This window comes from Mobula hypostoma, chromosome 4 (genome assembly GCF_963921235.1).
Source record: "Mobula hypostoma chromosome 4, sMobHyp1.1, whole genome shotgun sequence".
NCBI classification, from domain to species: Eukaryota; Metazoa; Chordata; class Chondrichthyes; order Myliobatiformes; family Myliobatidae; genus Mobula; species Mobula hypostoma.
Genome location: NC_086100.1, coordinates 50362952 through 50381925, shown reverse-complemented (window position 1 = coordinate 50381925; position 18974 = coordinate 50362952). Strand labels below are relative to the sequence as shown.

Sequence of the window (18974 nt, the reverse complement as noted above, 5' to 3'; positions counted from 1 at the left end):
AATGGAATGGGACGAGGATGAATTAAGAACTGGGAGAGGTAGATGGAAGAGGTAAAGAGTTGAGGAAGAAATCCTATAGCAGAGATCAGTGGAGCAAAGAAAACAAAGGAGAAAGAGAACCAGAGGTTGGTGTTAGTCAGATGAGCAGAAGAAAAAGGATGAGCGGGTGATGAGAATGGAGGATGGAAAAAGAGAGAAGGCGGGAGGAAGGAGAAATTAACAGAAGTTAGAGAAATCAATATTCATGCCATCAGGTTGGAGGCTACCTAGGCAGAATATGAGGTGATGGCTTTGATCGCATCAATATGTCAGTGTGGCCCCACTTACCGCTTACCTGGTGTCATTTCCTTCCCCTTCCTCCCCACCTTAATATTCTGGCTTCTGCCCCATTCTTTTCCAGTCCTGATGAAGGTCTTAGCCCAAACCATGAACTGTTTATTGCCCTCCATTAATGCTGCCCAAATTACTGAGTTCCTCCAGCATTTTGTGTATGTTCCACATCCTTCTATGCCTTACAATTCAAATGTACTTTTAAATGCCTCTTAAACTGTGATTGTATCCAACAACAACTCATTTGGCAGCCAGTTCCAGATTTCAATCACTTTCTATGTGGGAAAGAACACTTCTTCCTCCTCCACCTCTCAAATTCCCTTTAAAACTCCTTCCTCTCACCTTTAACTACATCCTCTCCTTATTGTATCCTTACAAGGGAAAAAGATTCCAATTATCTACCTTGTTAGGCCAAGTATAATTTTAAAAGCCCCTACAAGGCCTCTCCTTGGTCTCCAGGGTAAATTAACCTAACCTACCCATCTCTCCCCCATGACTAAAGTCCCTCAACCAAGGCAATATCCTGGTGAATCTCATCTGCACTCCCTCCAGCACAATTGAATCCTTTCATCAGTATGATAACCAGAACCTCATATAATACTCCAAGTACAGTCCAGCAAGAACTATGTAAAATGGAAACATAACATCACAGCTTTTATATTTTATGCTATTAACTACGAAGGTAAGCATACCATATTCCTTCTTCACCACCCCAACTACCCTGTGTTGACACTTTTAACACCAAGGTCCTCCTATTCATCAACATACTTAGCAGTTTCCCAGTTATTAATCATGTCCTACCCATGTTTGACTTCCCAACGGCACCTCTGTGCATATGTCAGGACTAAATTTCATTTGTTACTGCTCCACCCAACCTTCCATTTGATCTATAATCCTGTTGTACCGTTAAACAACCTTTCTTGTTACCCATAACATAAGTTTTGTAACTTTTGTGTCACTTGCAATCATACAAACTATTGCCCATATATTCACATTCATCCCAAATTACAAAGGCTTCACCACCATTCTCTACAGTGCACCACTGGTCATGGACCTGCTTCTATCAACCTCCTCTGTCTCTTTTGACCAAACCAATTTTGCAACCAATTAGTCAGCTGGCCTTGGATCCCAGATGTCTTAAGCTCCTGAACCAGTCCACCATGTGGCACTCTGTCAAATGACTTAAAGTGCTACTGCTATTTGAGAATCAGAATCTGGTTTAATATCAGCGGCATATGTCGTGAAATTTGTTGTTTTACAGCAGTAGTAAATTGCAATACATAATAAAATAACTAGACATTATAAAAAATTATATTTTAAGAATTAAGTAGTACAAAAAAAAGCAACAATATTGAGGTAGTGTACATGCGGTTCATTGTCCATCAGAAATCTACTGGTGAAGGGCAAGAAGCTGTTCCCAAAAAAAAAACAATAATGAGTGTGTGTCTTCAGGCTCCTGTGTCTCCTCCTTGATGGCAGCAATAAAAGGAGGACCCACCTGGGTGATGGGGGTCCTTAATGCTGGATGCCTCCTTTTTAAGGCATTGCCTTTTAAAGGTGTCCTCAATGCTGGGGAGGCTAGTGCCCATGATGGAGCTAGCCAAATTCGCAACATTCTACAACTTTTTCCAATTCTATGCAGTCACCCCTCCATACCAGATGGTGATGCAACCAGTTAGAATGCTCTCCATGATATATCTGTAGAAATTTGCAAGTCTTTAGTGCCAAACCAAATCCCTTCAAACTCCTAATCCAATAGTTGTGTTGTGCCTTCTCAGTAAATGCATCAACGTAGGGCTCAGGATAGATCTTCAGGAGATGTTGACACCCAGGAAATCAAAACCCATCCTTCCACTGCTATTCCCTCAACGATGACTGGTGTGTGTTCCCTTGACCTCCCTTTTCTGAAGTCCACAATCAAATCCTTGGTCTTACTGACTATGAGTGCCAGGTTGTTACTGAGACACCATTCAACCAGCTAACTGAACTCATTCCTGATCGCCTTCCCATCACCATCCAAGATTCTGCCAACAACAGTTCTATCATCAGCTCATGTGCTGTGCCTAGCCACACAGTTATGGATTGTAGAGAAAGTAAAGCAACAGGCTAAGCACACATCCTCAAAGTGCACCAGTGTTGATTGTCAGCAAGGAGGAGATGTTATTTCTGACCTGCACTAACTCTGGTCTCCTAATGAGGAAGACAAGGATCCAATTGCCGCGGGATGTACAAAGGCCCAGATTTTGGAGCTTGTTGATTAGTACTGAGGGTATGAAGGCATTGAACGCTGAATTGTCATCAATAAGCAGCAGCCTGATGTAGGAATTGCTACTGTCGAGGTGATCCAAGGCCAAATGGAAAGCCAGTGAGACTGCAGCTGCTGAAGATCTGCTGTGGCGATAGGCAGACTGCAGCAGATCCAAGTGCTGTTTTGATTGTCACCCTTTTGAAGCCAGTGGGAACCTTTGACAACAGCAGTGAGAGACTGAAGGTGTCCTTGAAAACTCCCACCAGTTGGTTGGCACGGGTGTTCAGTGCCCTACCAGATACAGCATCAGGGCCTGGTGCCTTGTGACGGTTCACCTGCATAAAAGATTTTTTGATGTCAGCCTCCGTGACAAAGATCACATGGTCAACAGATGCTACAGAGATTTGCACAGGTGTAGAGTTATTCTCCCTTTCAAAGTGTGCATTAGTTATTGAGCTTGTCTAGGAGTGAAGGACCACAGTTTCATGATGTTAGATTTCACCTTGTAGGATGAATTGGCCTTCAAACCCTGCCAGAACAGACATGCATCTAATTCCACCTCTCACTTCAGTCGGAATTGATTTTAGCTTTTAAAATAGCCTTCTGTAGGTCATACCTTGCCTTCTTGTACACTTCTGGATGATCGGTCTTGAATGCCACAGACCTAGCTCTCAGCAGAATACAAATCTCCTGGTTTATCCAAAGCTTTTGGTTTGGGTACGTCCGGTATGTTCTCAAAGGCACACAGAAATTCACAAAGGCCTTGATGAAGTCAGTGAAAACTGTGGCATATTCATTCAGATTCAAAGATGATTTCCTGAATAACGTCCAGTCACCAACTCGAAGCAGTCCTGCAAGTGCTCCTCCATGTCCCTTAACCATACCTTCTTCTTCCTCACCACTGTTGCTCTCGTCTTTAGTCTTTGCCTGTATGCTGGCACAGCCAGGTGACTGGACTTTCCAAAATGTGGGTGTGGGATGGCACTGCAAGTGTATTCAAATGTGGTATAACAGTGGTCAAGCGTGTTGGTTCCTCTGGTTCCATAAGAACATAAGAAATAGGAGCAGGAGTAGGCCATCTGGTCCGCCATGCCTGCTCCGCCATTCAATAAGATTATGGCTGATCTGGCTACGGACTCATTTCCACCTACCTGTCTTTTCCCCATAACCCATAATTCCCCAACAATGCAAAAATCTAAACAACCTCATCTTAAATATATTTACTGAGGTAGCCTCCACTGCATCATTGGGCAGAGAATTCCACAGATTCACCAGTCTTTGGGAAAAGCAGTTCCTCCTCATCCCCAATCGAAATTTACTCCCCCGAATCTTGAGACTATGTCCCCTAGTTCTAGTCTCTACCTACCAGTGAAAACAACTTTCCTGCCTCTATCTCACCTATTCCTTTCAAAATTTTATATGAATCTCTCATTCTTCCGAACTCCAGCAAGTATAGTCCCAGGCAACCCGATCTTTCCTCAGAGTTTAATCACCTCATCTCCGGAATCAACCTGGTGAACATCCTCTGTACCGCCTCCAAAGCCAGTATATCCTTCCTCAAGTAAGGAGGCCAGAACAGCATGCAGTACTCCAGATGTGGCCTCATCAGTACCCTGTACAGTTGCAGCATAACCTCCTTGCTCTTAAATTCAATCCCTCTAGCAATGAAGGCCAATATTCCATTTGCTTTCTTGATAACTTTCTGCACCTGCAAACCAACCCTTGCGATTCATGCACAAGCACTCCTAAGCCCCAATCTGATCTTCCATTTTTCCTTCCAAAGTGGATGACCTCGCATTTACCAACATTGTACTCCATCTGCCAGACCCTTGCCCACTCACTCTCTGCAGAATTTCCGTATCCTCTGCATAATTTGCTTTTTCACTCCATTTAGTGCCATCACTAAACGTAGATATACTCCTCTCAGTCCCTCCTTCCAGATCATTAATGTTATCGTGAACAGTTGCGAGCCCAGCACCGACCCCTGCGGCACACCACTCACCACTGATTGCCAACTAGAGAAACACCCATATATTCCATCACCCTACTTTCTACTGGTTAATCAATCCTCTATCCATGCTAATACATTACCCCCAACTCTGCATCCTCATCTTATGGATAAGTCTTTAATGTGGCACCTTACTGAATACCTTCCGAAAATTTAAGTAAATAACATCCATCTGTTCCCCTCTATCCACTGTACTCGTTATATCTTCAAAGAATTCCAAGTTCGTCAAACTGGGCCTGCCTTTGCTGAATCCATGCTGTGTCTGCATGGTGGATCGATTTCTTTCCAGATGCTTTGCTATTTCTTCTTTAATGATAACTTCAAGTATTTTCCCAACTACAGATGTTAAACTAACTGGCCTATAGTTACCTGCCTTTTGCCTACATCCCTTTTTGAATAGTGGCACAACATTTGCCTTCTTCCAATCCGACGGGACCTGCCCAGAGAATTTTAGTAAATTGTTACTAAAGCCTCAACTATAACCTATGCTATTTCTTTCAGTACCCTGGGATGCATTCCATCAGGACCAGGGGACCTGTCTATCTTCAGGCCCACAAGTTTTCTCAGTATTACCTCTTTCATGATATCTATTGAATCAAGGTCCTCACCTCCCATCGCATCCATATCATCTCTCTTTGGCATGTTAGGTGTGTCCTCCATCATGAAAACCAACAGAAAATAGACATTTAAAGCCTCAGACATTTCCTCATTACCCAATATCAATTCCCCCTTCTCATCCTCCGAGGGACCTACGCTCACTTTGGCCACCCTTTTCCACTTTATATAATTATAAAACCTTTTACTACCCTTTTATTTATATTTTGTGCTAGTTTATCTTCATAATCTATCGTCCTTATCTTTATTGTTCACTTAGCGGTTCTTTGTTGCTTTTTAAAGTTTTCCCAATCTTCCAGTTTCCCACTACTTTTGGCAATGTTGTACGCATGAGCTTTTAATTTGGTGCCTTCCTTTATTTCCTCAGTTGTTCATTGCTGGCTCTCCCCACTCTTTCTATCCTTGCTTTTAACTGGAATATACTTTTGCTGAGCACCATGAAAAATCTGTTTGAAAGCCTTCCACTGTTCCTTAACTGTCCCACCAGAGAGCCTGTGTTCACAATCTACAATAGCCAAATCTTCCCTCATCCCATTGTAGTCTCCATTGTTTAGGCATAACACACTCATTTTAGATCAAACTATTCACCCTCCATTTGTATGAGAAACCCAATCATACTGTCATCACCCTTTCAAAGAGGATCCTTAACTACAAGATCGCCAATTTTACCTGTCTCATTGCATAGAACCAGATCCAAGATAGCATGTTTCCTTGTAGGTTCAATAGACAATAGGTGCAGGAGTAGGCCGTTCGGCCCTTCGAGCCAGCACTGCCATTCACTGTGATCATGGCTGATCATCCACAATCAGTATCCAGTTCCTGCCTTATCCCCATAAACTTTGATTCTGCTATCTTTAAGAGCTCTATCCATCTCTTTCTTGAAGGCATCCAGAGGCTTGGCCTCCACTGCCTTTTGGGACAGAGCATTCCACATATCCACCACTCTCTGGGTGAAAAAGTTTTTCCTCAACTCCGTTCTAAATGGCCTACCCCTTATTCTTAAACTGTGGCCTCTGGTTCTGGACTCACCCATCAACGGAAACATGCTTCCTGCCTCCAGTGTGTCCAATCCCTTAATAATCTTATATGTTTCAATCAGATCCCCTCTCATCCTTCTAAATTCCAGTGTATATAAGCCCAGTCGCTCCAATCTTTCAACATATGAAATTCCCACCATCCCGGGAATTAACCCTGTGAACCTACACCGTACTCCCTCAGTAACATGCTGTTCGAGAAAGCTATCACGGATGCATTCTATGAAGTCCTCCTCAAGACTGCCTTGACAAACTTGATTCACTCAATGTGCAAGTTAAAGTCCCCCATGATAACTGCTGTTCCATTCTTACATGCCTCAGATATTTCTTGGTTTATTGCCTATGTTACTGTAATGTAACTCTCACCAGTGATTTTTTTCCCTTTACTATTCCTCATCTCTACCCAGATACACTCAAGATTCTGCACCTTAGATCTTAAATCGTCTCTCACTATCACCCTGATCTCATCTTTAATTAAGAGCACTACCCCTGCTCCCTTACTTTCCTGCCTATCCTTCCGTATTACCTGATAACCTTGGACATTTAATTCCCAATCCCAAATAAAACAATATTAAGTGAACAGTATCATTTTAAAGGGGCCACAGGAACAAAAATCTGGAAGTATGTCTATGGAAAATCACTTGAAATTTTGAATTTTGGTCAAAGCAACACAAGATCATACCGAATAAAGTACGTTAACTTCAGAATTGCAAAGACTAGGAAATAAGAGTCTGATCAGGTGGCCTCAATCCGTTACACAGGTGATACGTCGGTGGTAATTATTCCGATACTTCTTCAAACTGTCCTGGTTGAAATCTGCCACCCGCAATGATAGGGAAGGCATTAGGGTGCACTGTTTCATGACTGCTAATCATGGTGCTCAGTGCTTGCCTGATGTTGGCCAGATGTGGAATGTACACCACTACCAGGATGACGGCGGAAAACTCCTTCAGAAGATAAAATGGATGACACTTGACCGCTAGATATTCCAGGTCAGATGTGCAGGATTGAGACAGGTCCGTTGTGTTTGTGCACTCCGATGAGTTAATTATAAAGCATATTCCAGCTCCTCTACCTTTAAAAGGCTCAACCATCCTGTCCTTGGAGTTAATGGTGAAACCCTCAGGCTGCAGCACTGCATCCAAAATGGCAGGTATGAGCTACATTTCCGTGAAGCAAAGTACACAGCAGTCCCCTATATCCCTCTGGTACCGCAACCTTGCTCTGAGGTCTTCAATTTTATTTTCCAGAGACTGTACGTTCACTAGGATAGTCAGAAGTGAGAATCTAAGGCCTCTGCATTTCAATCTTCCATTTTCTTCAAAGGGTATGCCACAGGACACAAGTCTGCCCTCTAGGTCCACTAGTTTTGAGGATCGATATTCTTTTTTAAAACGATGTTGCTTACTGCAGTACCATAGCTGTAAATGTGGATTTCAGCTGTTTAGTCCTAAAAGGGAATATCTCATTGTTCCCATTGGACCTGCATGCAAATAGTTGCCACTTATTGGTGCCACCTTGTGATAGCAAATCCTGGATTATATATTACAAAAACTAACACTTACAAATTTTGCAATAGGCACTGTAGATATTTCTGAAAACCACATTAAAAATAGCTAAAAAGTACACATATTATTAATTTTTTTTACAGCTTCCATTTAGTACAAATTTCAATTATGTTCATGACTTACATTCCAGTCTAACGATGTAACATCTTTGTTGCTTGGTACATCTTGACCTCCTTCCCTTATGCAATGTCTAAGTACTAGCTGAGTGGGACCACCACTACTATTTTCACTAAGGTTCCAAATTCGTGCTGTTGAGTCTCCTGACCTGGAGGATTAAAGTTAAATGTGAATGCTAAAATTTAATTTATAAATTTCTGTTGAAAGCTTCATGTTTTAGGTAAATTGATTTATAATGAAATACAAGATAATTTATAATGAAATGTTTAAAATTAGACAAAAGTCAATTAATAACCATTCTAATTTGTGCGATTTGATGCATGTAAAAAAAATCCAGTAATCAGCCAGCCTAAATCAGACAGCTTGTTTGTGTAAACCCATAAATCTATAATCAATTTCTATTGCCAGAAACAGCTCACCCAGATGCCAAGAGGTCACTGACTGGATTCCAAGCACAAATGAAGACTTCTGATTCATGACCACGCAATACCATAGCTTTACTCGATGGAATATCCACATCTACATCAACTTCCATCATATCTGCATGGTTATCTGTTTGTTTAAAAAATGAGTTAAGTGTTAAGTAACTACTAAACACAAAAAAAGAAAGTTTAATGCAAGTAACTATCAGAAAGGATGCCTATTGCATACATTTATCAATTATGAAACAGTTGTCTCTGGAAAGCAATTTGTGAATTGATAAGAGTTTCCTATTAATTCAAATATTTTAAAGATCCAGTTGCATTCCAAAATGCAAAATCTTCAGTAAAAAGCCTAAACACTTAAGAAAACACCATAACTAATTTTCTGAAATAATAAATGTCATTTATTAACAATGAAACCTATACACATAATACGTGTTTTCAAAGTAATCATCAGTAAAATATCGTGAGGAGTTTTGATTGGGGAGAAGGGAGTAGGAGTGGATGTGGAAAAATTGGTTTTGTTTCAAACACTCCAATCACCATCTCAAAAAAGGAGACATCCAGGTAACACAGGTGAAACAGTTTCCTTTCATGCCTTCTTAAGATCATGAGGGAACCAAGGGGAAATTGCTTTGTGGATCCAGAATTGGCTTGCCCACAGAAGACAAAGAGTGTAGATGGGTCATATTCTGTATGGAGGTCAGTCACCAGTTGTGTTCTGGGATTCCCTACTCTTTGTGATTTTTATAAGTGACCTGGATGGAGGGATGGGTTAGTAAATGTGCTGATGACACAAAGGTTGGGGGTGTTGTGGATAGTGTGGAGGGCTGTCAGAGGTTACAGAGGGACATTGATAGGATGTAAATCTGGGCTGCAAAATGCCAGATGGAGTTCAAGCCAGATAAGTGTGAGGTGGTTCATTTTGGTGGGTCAAGTATGACAGCAGAATACAGTATTAATGGTAAGACTCTTAGCAGTGTGAAGGATCAGAGGGATCTTGGGGTTCAAGTCCACAGGACACTCAAAGCTGCTGCGCAGATTGACTCTGTGGTTAAAGCATATGGTGCGTTGGCCTTCATCAATCATGGGATTGAGTTGAGGAGCCAAGAGGTAATGTTGCAGCTATATAGGACCCTGGTCAGACCCCACTTGGAGTACTGTGCTCAGTTCTGGTCGCCTCACTACAGGAAGGATGTGGAAAGCATAGAAAGGGTGCAGAGGAGATTTACGAGGATGTTGCCTGGATTGGGGGGCATACCTTATGAGAATAGGTTGAGTAAACTTGGCCTTTTCTCCTTGGAGCAACGGAGGATGAGAGGTGACCTGATAGAGGTATATAAGATGATGAGAGGCATTGATTGTGTGGATAGTCAGAGGCTTTTTCCCAGGGCTGAAACGGCTAACACGAGAGGGCACAGTTTTAAGGTGCTTGGAAGTAGGTACAGAGGAGATGTCAGCTGTAAGTTGTATTGTTTTTTTTTAACCCAGGGTGGTGAGTGTGTGGAATGGGCTGCCGGTGATGGTGGTGGAGGCAGATACGAAAGGGTCTTTTAAGAGACTCCTGGATAGGTACATGGAGCTTAGAAAAACAGAGGACAATAGGTAACCCTAGGTAATTTCTAAGGTAAGGACATGTTTAGCTCAGCTTTGTGGGCCAAACGGCCTGTATTATGCTGTAGTTTTTCCATGTTTCTATGTATCAACGCTACTCAACAACTGGTGAAAGTGAAGTTTCTTCCCTAGACCAATTTCAATTTCTAAAGATAGATTGCTGTAAGATGGATAGCACACTTCATAATCACAGACACAACAATAAAGTAGAGACCAAGAATTAGGAAACTGGACCATGCTGAATGAGAGACAGAACAGGCAAATTGAAAGTGCCACGCTCTCTGTCAGAGGTTGTTTAACCAAAGGAAAATTGGGATAGGACAAAGAGTGTGGTTTGCAATGTTGCCAGCTGAATGTTTTGGAAAAAACTCTTGAGACAAGAGGGAAGGAAATTCAGGGATGTATGATAATGAATATTAGTCCAAAGTACTAATTTTTACCAAGAAGCCTTTTGAGTAGGGGGAAAGCTCCCACAAATCTAACTTTCAAGCACCATTTACCAGCAGTTTTGTATAGAATTGGCAGGTTGACATCAAGAGCTTGAAAAACAATATTGATCACTTCAGAGTACAGACCAGATAGTCAAAAAGGGCCCAACTGGAAAACTGGGATTCTCATTTCAATGTGTAAACATTTTTCCTAAGTTCCAAACAGTGACATGAAAATTCAGTTACAGCGTTGGATGGAGAAAGTGGGGGAAGAAAGTACATTGTACTCTTGTTAATACTTACTAGTTACCGAGTGCCCGCCATTCTCTTCTCCATTTGCTGTATTCTCTCCGTTCTTTGTTGCTCCCTGTTGACTGACTGCAGCAGCGGCGGCGGCAGCGGCTGCAGCTTGTTGTTGCTGCAGCTTGTCCCTGTAAGCTTGCTGCCTTGTCTGCACCACGTCCGGCATAACAGCATCAATTAAAGAAAGAGACTCAATTGGCCTCCCATCAAATAGTGTGCCATCCTGAAGGTGAAAGTTATTGTTCAGAATAATAACATTGCATTTGCGTAACATTAAAATTGCATTTCATCAACCATCTTAAATCAGAAATCAAAGCAATTTGGTTACATACAGATCATTATTAGTTCTTGCTTGCTCCATTGTTTACCTAATTACAATGCTGACACCTACTTTTCATGATATTGGTTCTTCCTAATACCCGACTGTCTCCTCCTTCCTTAAGATGCCCCTTACAACTGACAAAATTTTTGGTTCATTTGCCCTAATGTCACTTTATGTAATCCAGCATCCATTTGTTGTTTGAATACGTTTCCAAAAGATGCTTTGAGATATTTTGCTTTGTTGATAGGGCCACATAAATTTCATTATTGCAGCCAAGATTAAACAAGTTCAGTCGTGGTCATCTGCATAGCAAATTCTTAACTACACTGACTTTAAGTAATTTCACACAGCGATGGTTCCTTAAGGCTGTCATAGCCAGCGGGTGTGGGGTAGTGGGGATAAGCTCCTACTACCTATTAAATGCTCCCAAAGGTGTATGTTTCAAATATCCTCTGACAACCAATTCCAACTTTTGGCTTTCATAAGTGGCTTAGCTACAAAGCCCAGTGTAACCTTTTCTACTGACAGAAGGGACAAAGGCAGACTATAGTCATTTCAGGCCAATAAGGCTCATCAGTTGGCAGCTCATTGAGTAGAAAGAAAACTCTGGTTTCAAACCTCCACTGCCTTGCGGCTATACCCACTCATGAAGAAGGCCTTATGAGTAAACCCAGAAGAAAAATCCAAATCTGGACTTCCTATGTTGAGTTCAATGCTGACTGGAAACTCCAGTGACACCAATGGTGCCAAACTCTATTGGTCTCTGCTGTTCCCTGGGATCTGCCGGCTGTATAGGGAGGAGGAGTCTGCTACATGGACAACTGCCTGCTCTTCCTATTGTAATGCCCTGGCTTGTATATCAACTTCAACAGCTAGGACACAACATCCATGGTTAACATGGAACATCAGGAGGCCATGTAATGACAAATATTTACTTAATTTTAATAAAATCAAAATGAGGCAAAGGCAAAGTATTCAGAAACAAATGAATCAGGATGAATTTTTTTTTAATTTTAAAAAAGACACATGGGGGGGGTGGTGGAAGAAGAGGTAAGCCCGCCTTTGTAAATGCAAGAGAATTTGCAGATGCTGGAAATCCCGCACACAAAATGCTGGAGGATCTCTGCAACTCAGGCAATGTCTATGGAAGGGCCTCGGCCTGAAAAGTCCACTGTTTATTCCCTCCATAGTGCTGCCTGTCTTACTGAGTTGCTCTAGCACTTTGTGAATCGCTGCTCTGAATCAAATTCAAAATCATGCTCTGGCTCATCTCCTGCACTCAAATGAACATTGGTGCCATAAAACAAAATATACTTTATACATAACACTTTTACAGTAGCATGCATTTGCATATGCTCCTTTAACAAAATGAAAAAATTTGAGTTCACAGGATTATTTACCAGCAAAAATGCTCTGCCACAAAGGTACATCAAGGCACTTGACTGAAGGCATCATTAAAATAAGTAGGTTTTAAGAAACATCCTAAGGGCAGTAGAGGGCTTATGGGAGGCCACAGTGAGTGATCTGCAGATGATATGCAACAAATATCAGATCTGTACAAGAGGCCAGAATTGGAGGCATAATGAGATCTTGAGGAGGAACACAGACAAAATGCTTAAGGAATTCAGCAGGCAGAAAGCTGGAAGTGTGGAAATGGTGTGAGGTAGGGGTTGGCGTTGTGTTAGAGGACAGAAGCGGCAATTAAAGGCCATGGAGAGACTTGAAAATTACAATGAAGATGATGTCAGAATGGAAGCTGATGTAGACCAGCAAGTGTAACAGAGCGAACAAGATTTGTAAAATGATATCGTTACATTTAGATAAACAATCAAGTAACCACATCTACTTCTTTAATTACAGAAGATAAAGTAAAATAGTCCACTAAACATCCTTCTACACAGTAAAACCTAGTGTTTTTTCCCTATAGCACTTGAATAAATACACAAACCAGATTATAGAACTTTTCTTTTCCAATGCATCCCTTTCATATTTTATGCTACAGGTTAGTCACATTTATTAAAACTATATGCAACTCTATGTTTAGGCCAATACACAGTTCTACAAAATAAGTACTGTTAAACACAAGAGATTCTGCAGATGCTGGAAATCCAAAGCAACACAGTCAAAATACTGAAGAAACACAGCAGGTCTGACAGCATCTATGGAATTGAATACACAGTCTACATTTCAGGCCAAGACTCCTCCTCAGGATTGAACAGGAAGGGGGAAGAAGCCAGAAGGTGGGGGAGAGGGAAGGATATAGGCTGGAAAGTAGTAAGTGAAGCCAGGTGAAGGGTAAGGTAGATGGGTGGATGAGAGCGTTGAAGTCAGAAGCTCAGTGGTGATAGATGGGAAAAAGTAAAGGACTGAAGAAGGAATTTGATGGGAGAGGAGAGTGGGGGAGGAGGAAGGATACTAGTGGACAGTGACAGGTAGCTGAGAAGAGAGAAGGGGTAAGAAGGGAGACAGAATAAGAAATGGAAAAGTAGATAAAGGAGTGGGGGTAAGAGAATTTACCACAAGTTGGAGAAATCTATGTTCATGCCACCATGTTGGTGGCTACCCAACAGAATATGAGGTGTTGCTCCTCTAACCTGAGTGTGGCCTCATTGTGACAGTAAAGGAGGCCTTGGCGGAATGTCCGAATGGAAAAGGAGGGTGGAATTAAAATGTTTGGCCATTGGAAAACCCTTCCTGTTGCAGGCAGAGTAAAGGTGCTTGACAAAGCTGTCCCTCAATCTATGCGGGGTCTCACTGTTGTATAGGAGGCCGCATTGGGAACACCAGATATAGTAGATGACCCTCACAGACTTGAAGGTGAAGTCTTGGATTACCTGAAAAGGACTGTTTGGGCCCCTGAATGGTGGTGAGAGAGGAAGAATGGACAGGTGTAGCTCTTGTTCCACTTGCAGGGGTAACTGCCACGTGGGAGGTCAGTGAGGAGGGACAAATAGACAAGGGAATCACAGAGAGTGCAATCCCAGTGGAAAGCAGAGACTGTGGATGGTGGTTGGTGGTTGGTGGTTGGGGGGTGGGGGGGTGGGAGGGGAGATGCATTTGGTGATTGGATCCCACTGAAGATGTCAGACGTTGCGGAGGTTAATGATGTGTTGCTTGCGGAAGCTCACGAAGTGATAGGTGAGGACAAGTGGATCTCTACTCCTGTTAAAAGGTGGTAGGAAGACGGAATGAGGGCAAATGTCTAGGAAACACTAGGAAATGGAGGAGATGCAGATGTGGGCAGCGTCAATGGCAGAGGAAAGGAAACCTTGTTCTCTGAAGGAGGAGGACATCTCTGATGTGCTGGAAAGGAAAGTCTCATCCTGGGAACAGATGCAACAGAGATGGAGAAACTGAGAAAAAAGAATGGCATTTTTACAAGTAACAAGGTGGGAAGAAGTATAGCTGTAAGCATCAGTAGGTTCGTAAAATATATCAGTACACAGTATGTCTTCAAGATGTAGACAAAGATATTGAGAAAGGGGAGAGAAGTATCAGAAATGAATTTAGCGACAGGGTGGAAGTGGTAGGTAAAGTTGATGAAATTGAAGAGCTCAGCATGGGTGCAGGAAGCAGCACCAATGCAGTCAACAATATAGCACAGGAAGAGTTGGGGAGCATTCCCAATGAAAGTTTGGAATATGGACTATTCCACGCAGCCTACAAAAAGTCAAGCACAGCTGAGGCCCATGAAGTTGCCCATAGCTCCACCTCAGGTTTGGAGAAAGTGGAAAGAGCCAAAAGAGAAATTGTTGAATATGAGGACCAGTTCTGCCGAAGAGAGGTGGCTAGTATAGAAGGGAACTCGTTAGGTCTGTTATTATTAGCAATGTTAATATTAAAAATTTAAATATTAATGTGCATGACAGTGCTCAGTGAAGAAAACATTTAAAAATGGGAATTGTATTCAGGTACAGCAAAATTTACAACCTATTCAAAGTTTAATTTTGACCAATCCTAATCCCAATAACTTCCTATTAAGTACACTGGATACTAACCTCATTAATACTGACTTCAGCTTCCACATATTGCAAACCTTTCTGTATGATCGAGATGAGAGCTGCTGGTGGCACCAGGGCTCCATTAATATTAGACTGACTGATGTGACTCTCTATACCAAATGTGAAGGCTGAATGGGAAAAACCTTTGATAAAACAGAAAAACAAATTAATAACTTTAATAGAAGCATACACAGGCTTACAGAAAGCAAGTCCTGATAAGAAAGCATATTTTGCTGACATTAAGAACTTATAAAGTATGAAGAGGAATAAATTAGCGACCACATAACATTGTTACATGTTGACTTAAACCTTATTAAGTATTAAAAATCTTGATCATGGCATGCACCTCCTAATATTAATATTATTTGCTGTTACATCTACATATATATGCATACATATATAAAAGCATTTTACAGTAAAAAGGCTGTGTTTTTGGCAGTTGTCCATCATAGCTACCTATTCCAATGGTATGTCCTGTTAGATAAAAAAAAAGTACCATTTTCCTTCCTTTGTATCTTAAATATAGGAACTTTAAATAAAAAAATTCTTAAAAATTCAGGGAATAATTGAAATTAAACAATAGGTCTGTGAATAACTTATTTTTATGCCCTTAACTTCAAAGTCTTGCTCTATTTCCAAAAGCTAAGTTTTAACTGGAATTTTTTTAACTTCAAGAGCTGTCTGGAATTTTCGTATGCTGAGCATGTAGCTTGCAGTAATTTCTGGAATGTAATATGCAAAACATCAGCAACTGGAAAGAAAATTAAGTCCACTAATCACATGAAATTTCAAAACCTTTTCTCAGCAGAATTGAAAGAACCAAGAGAAACACTCTGAACACTTTTCTTTGGATGAATGGTTTAATAAATAATGATTCCTTTAGAATCACTGAGGTTAATAAGAATCTGTATCAATGCAAGTGTGCCAAAGTTTTAAAATTCCAGTTTTCTCTGATCTTTGATAGGTTGCATTCTACTCCCTTAACAAGTTGTGCTTCCTATCCTGATCCAACTTTGTTTATTTCTACTCCATTTAAACAACTGTTCCACAACTGCACACTTCTCAATCCTCTGGATCTTGGAACTTGTCAAAGAGCAACAATATTCTCAGATTATTGCGTTATTAATCAAAAATGGCATCTACATGCAATTTTAATGATTAACCGTAACAAGAGGAGATGGGAGTGTGGACGAAGGTAAACGGAGGAATAAAGTTAGTGTGAAATCAGCTCTTCAAAGTCTTTGTTCCATTTCCAAAGTTTACACAAATAAGGATTTCTAGGCCTAGAAAATGGGATTCCAAAAGGATGGACAAGAAGGAGAGTGTTGCCCACTATAGAGGTCAAGGACAAACAACAGCTTTACCTATTAATGCCCTAGCAATGCTTACTGCACAACCATTTGAACAATGAATGTAAGCTGAGGCCTTAAAACAATCACAATCAATACTTCCCCAGGCTTCAAAATAACCTGTCCAAAAGATTCCTAACACCTCCTCACAGCTCTCATTAAATCATTATCCCTAATCTTCATAACTATGATTTTTACATCCATTACAGACTGCACCGAGACTTCTCTCTAGTAACCTCACCACTACCATTCCTGTCATTCCAACCTTCAACTTTGTTTTCACAAGCTCCTTTGCATTTGTAAGTAAAACTGTTGGAAGGAAATAAGTCAAACTTTTCAAAGCCAATTTATGATATTTGATCTTCTTACCAGACTCTTGTAAATATCTATAAACCAGAAAGTTGACCTCATCACTGCTTATACTCATCTTCAGTCCCACTTAAACCATGAGGTCATTCGAGGGTAAGCCTATGTATTAAAAACAAAGAAAAACACTTGATATTTGTTGTTTTCCTGTCCAGAAGGTGGGATTTTCCAAATTCCCTTTAAAGTTATTTTTCACCTTAATGGTATGCAATAGGATGCTCTTTAAATATCCACAATTGCATGATGACTATAATGAGATTTCTATTTCCATTTTTACTTCACAGGATTCCAGGATCGTTACTACCATTCAGTGCATCACAATTTCACTTTATTTTTCTTGTCCAGTCATCTGAGAGGATCTAATCCAAAATGTTATACTCATCAATCTAGTTAAAATCACAGCACAAAATTCATTTGTGGAACATTTGGATAAATATACATAAATGCTGCAATTTACAAAACAATTCAGCAAACTTCAGCCTAAAGACTTACTTCTTGCACAAGGCTGCATTTTGTGCTGGCAACGTTTTTTTTAAGATCATAAAATAAATCATATTCAGAAGGCTACATTCCACAAAAATGCAGACTCATGTACTCTGTCTACTTCAATTTTAATGTAATGAATGCACTGAAATTGGTCATTACCAATACTACATTTTTTTTTAAATTTTCGATGTCCAGTATTAATATTGAAAATAACATTCCCTGAATCCCTAACAAGCAGCTTTGGTAATTTTACATTGAAATAAATTATAACCTGATTCCTGCAATTCAGGCATGAATAGCTTCAGACTTAGGACTTCTGAGTTATAAGTAAGGCCATTTGATGGTATCTGTGAGATATCTGCAATTGTGAGACGAATATTAACAGGATACAATACTTAGTAACGGCTGAGTACCCCTCATCTGAAATTCCAAAATCCAAAAACCTCTGAAATCAGAATTTTTTTTGTGTGCTGACGTAACGTCACAATTGGAAAATTTGTTTTGCACAGGTCTCCGCACACCACAAATAGTTCTGACAACAGTTCATACTGTATATAATGAACAGAAGTTAATGAAAAAATTTTAATAACTCTGCATAAAGCAAAAAATGAAGATCTCGATCCTGTATTCAAACAGTGGATTCGTCAATATCGGAATGAACGTATGCTACTTACTGGTCTGCTGATCATGAATCAAGCAAAAATCTATATGACAAACTGATAACTGAAGGTAATTGTGAATATTCAGCAGGCTGATTGCAGAAATTTAAGAAAAAGCACAGGTTTAAATAATTAAAGATCTATATATTTCATTTAGTAATACAGCGTAGGCCCTTCCAGCCCTTCAAGCCACATCACCACGGTAAACACCGAACCCTAATTAACCTTAACCTAATGATGGGACAATTCACAATGACCAATTAACCTCACTGGTACATCTTCGTACTCTGGAGGAAACCAGAGCCCCTGGGGAAACCTACGCATTCCATGGGAATGACGTGCAGACTCCTTATAGAACAATGCCAGAATTGAACTCCGAACTCCAGAACATCCCAAGTTGTAATAGCATTGCGTTACTGCTACCTTACCATGGTGACGGTAAAGTGTCTGCTGATCATAAGGCAACAGAGGAATTAATTGATGAGTTTGCCAAGGTTGTCGCTGATGAAAATCTAACGCATTGATTGGTTGCATCAGTACATGGGTGTGATGAACAAGTGTAAGACAAAGATTGCTTACCGGCATCACATAAATTCAGAGTCGGAACTGTAGCAATCCCAAGCTCTCTCATTATATATTCCAAAATCCAAATCACTTCCAGACCAAAACATTTCGGATAAGGGGTACTCAACCTGTATTTTGCCAAAACTGGCTTACTATTCATTCAATATAGTGCCTAATATGCCTATTATACTGATGATGAAATTTGTTCATTTCCTTCTATAATATTGATTTGAAAAAGAAGAGACCGAATCGGGCTTAAAGTCGAGATTGCTGTATGACCTCACAAGGAGGATGTAAAGACACAATTAATAGGTACGTTTAATGTCAGAAAAATGTATACACCATACATCTTGAAATTCTTTTTTCAAGTGTTACTTTCACAAAATCTTTCCACCGGAGTCACATATTTGATAACTTCAGGAAGGGTAAGATGACAGGAGACAAACCAATTCTCAGAGGGATCAGAAGTGGACAGGTGAGCAATTACAAGTTCCTGAGCATCAAGATCTCTGAGGATGGAACCTGGTCCCAACATATCAA

The 18974-nt window shown here is 40.6% G+C and overlaps 1 protein-coding gene across 3 annotated transcripts in view; it reads right to left on the bottom strand.

The window, feature by feature from the left end:
* Window positions 1-18974, bottom strand: part of tbl1xr1a (TBL1X/Y related 1a) — a 177432-nt gene that overhangs the window by 48372 nt on the left and 110086 nt on the right. For 2 of the 3 annotated variants that reach the window (XM_063045775.1, XM_063045773.1), the window contains 5 exons: window positions 16729-16827; window positions 15008-15153; window positions 10688-10910; window positions 8340-8472; window positions 7927-8068 (listed from right to left, as the gene is read on the bottom strand). In XM_063045775.1, the coding sequence (XP_062901845.1) occupies window positions 7927-8068; window positions 8340-8472; window positions 10688-10910; window positions 15008-15153; window positions 16729-16786 (702 nt within the window). In that variant the 5' untranslated portion in view covers window positions 16787-16827. Of the gene's footprint in view, window positions 1-7926; window positions 8069-8339; window positions 8473-10687; window positions 10911-15007; window positions 15154-16728; window positions 16828-16921; window positions 17085-18974 lie in introns of all 3 variants that reach the window. The other variant, XM_063045776.1, reaches the window with a different exon arrangement.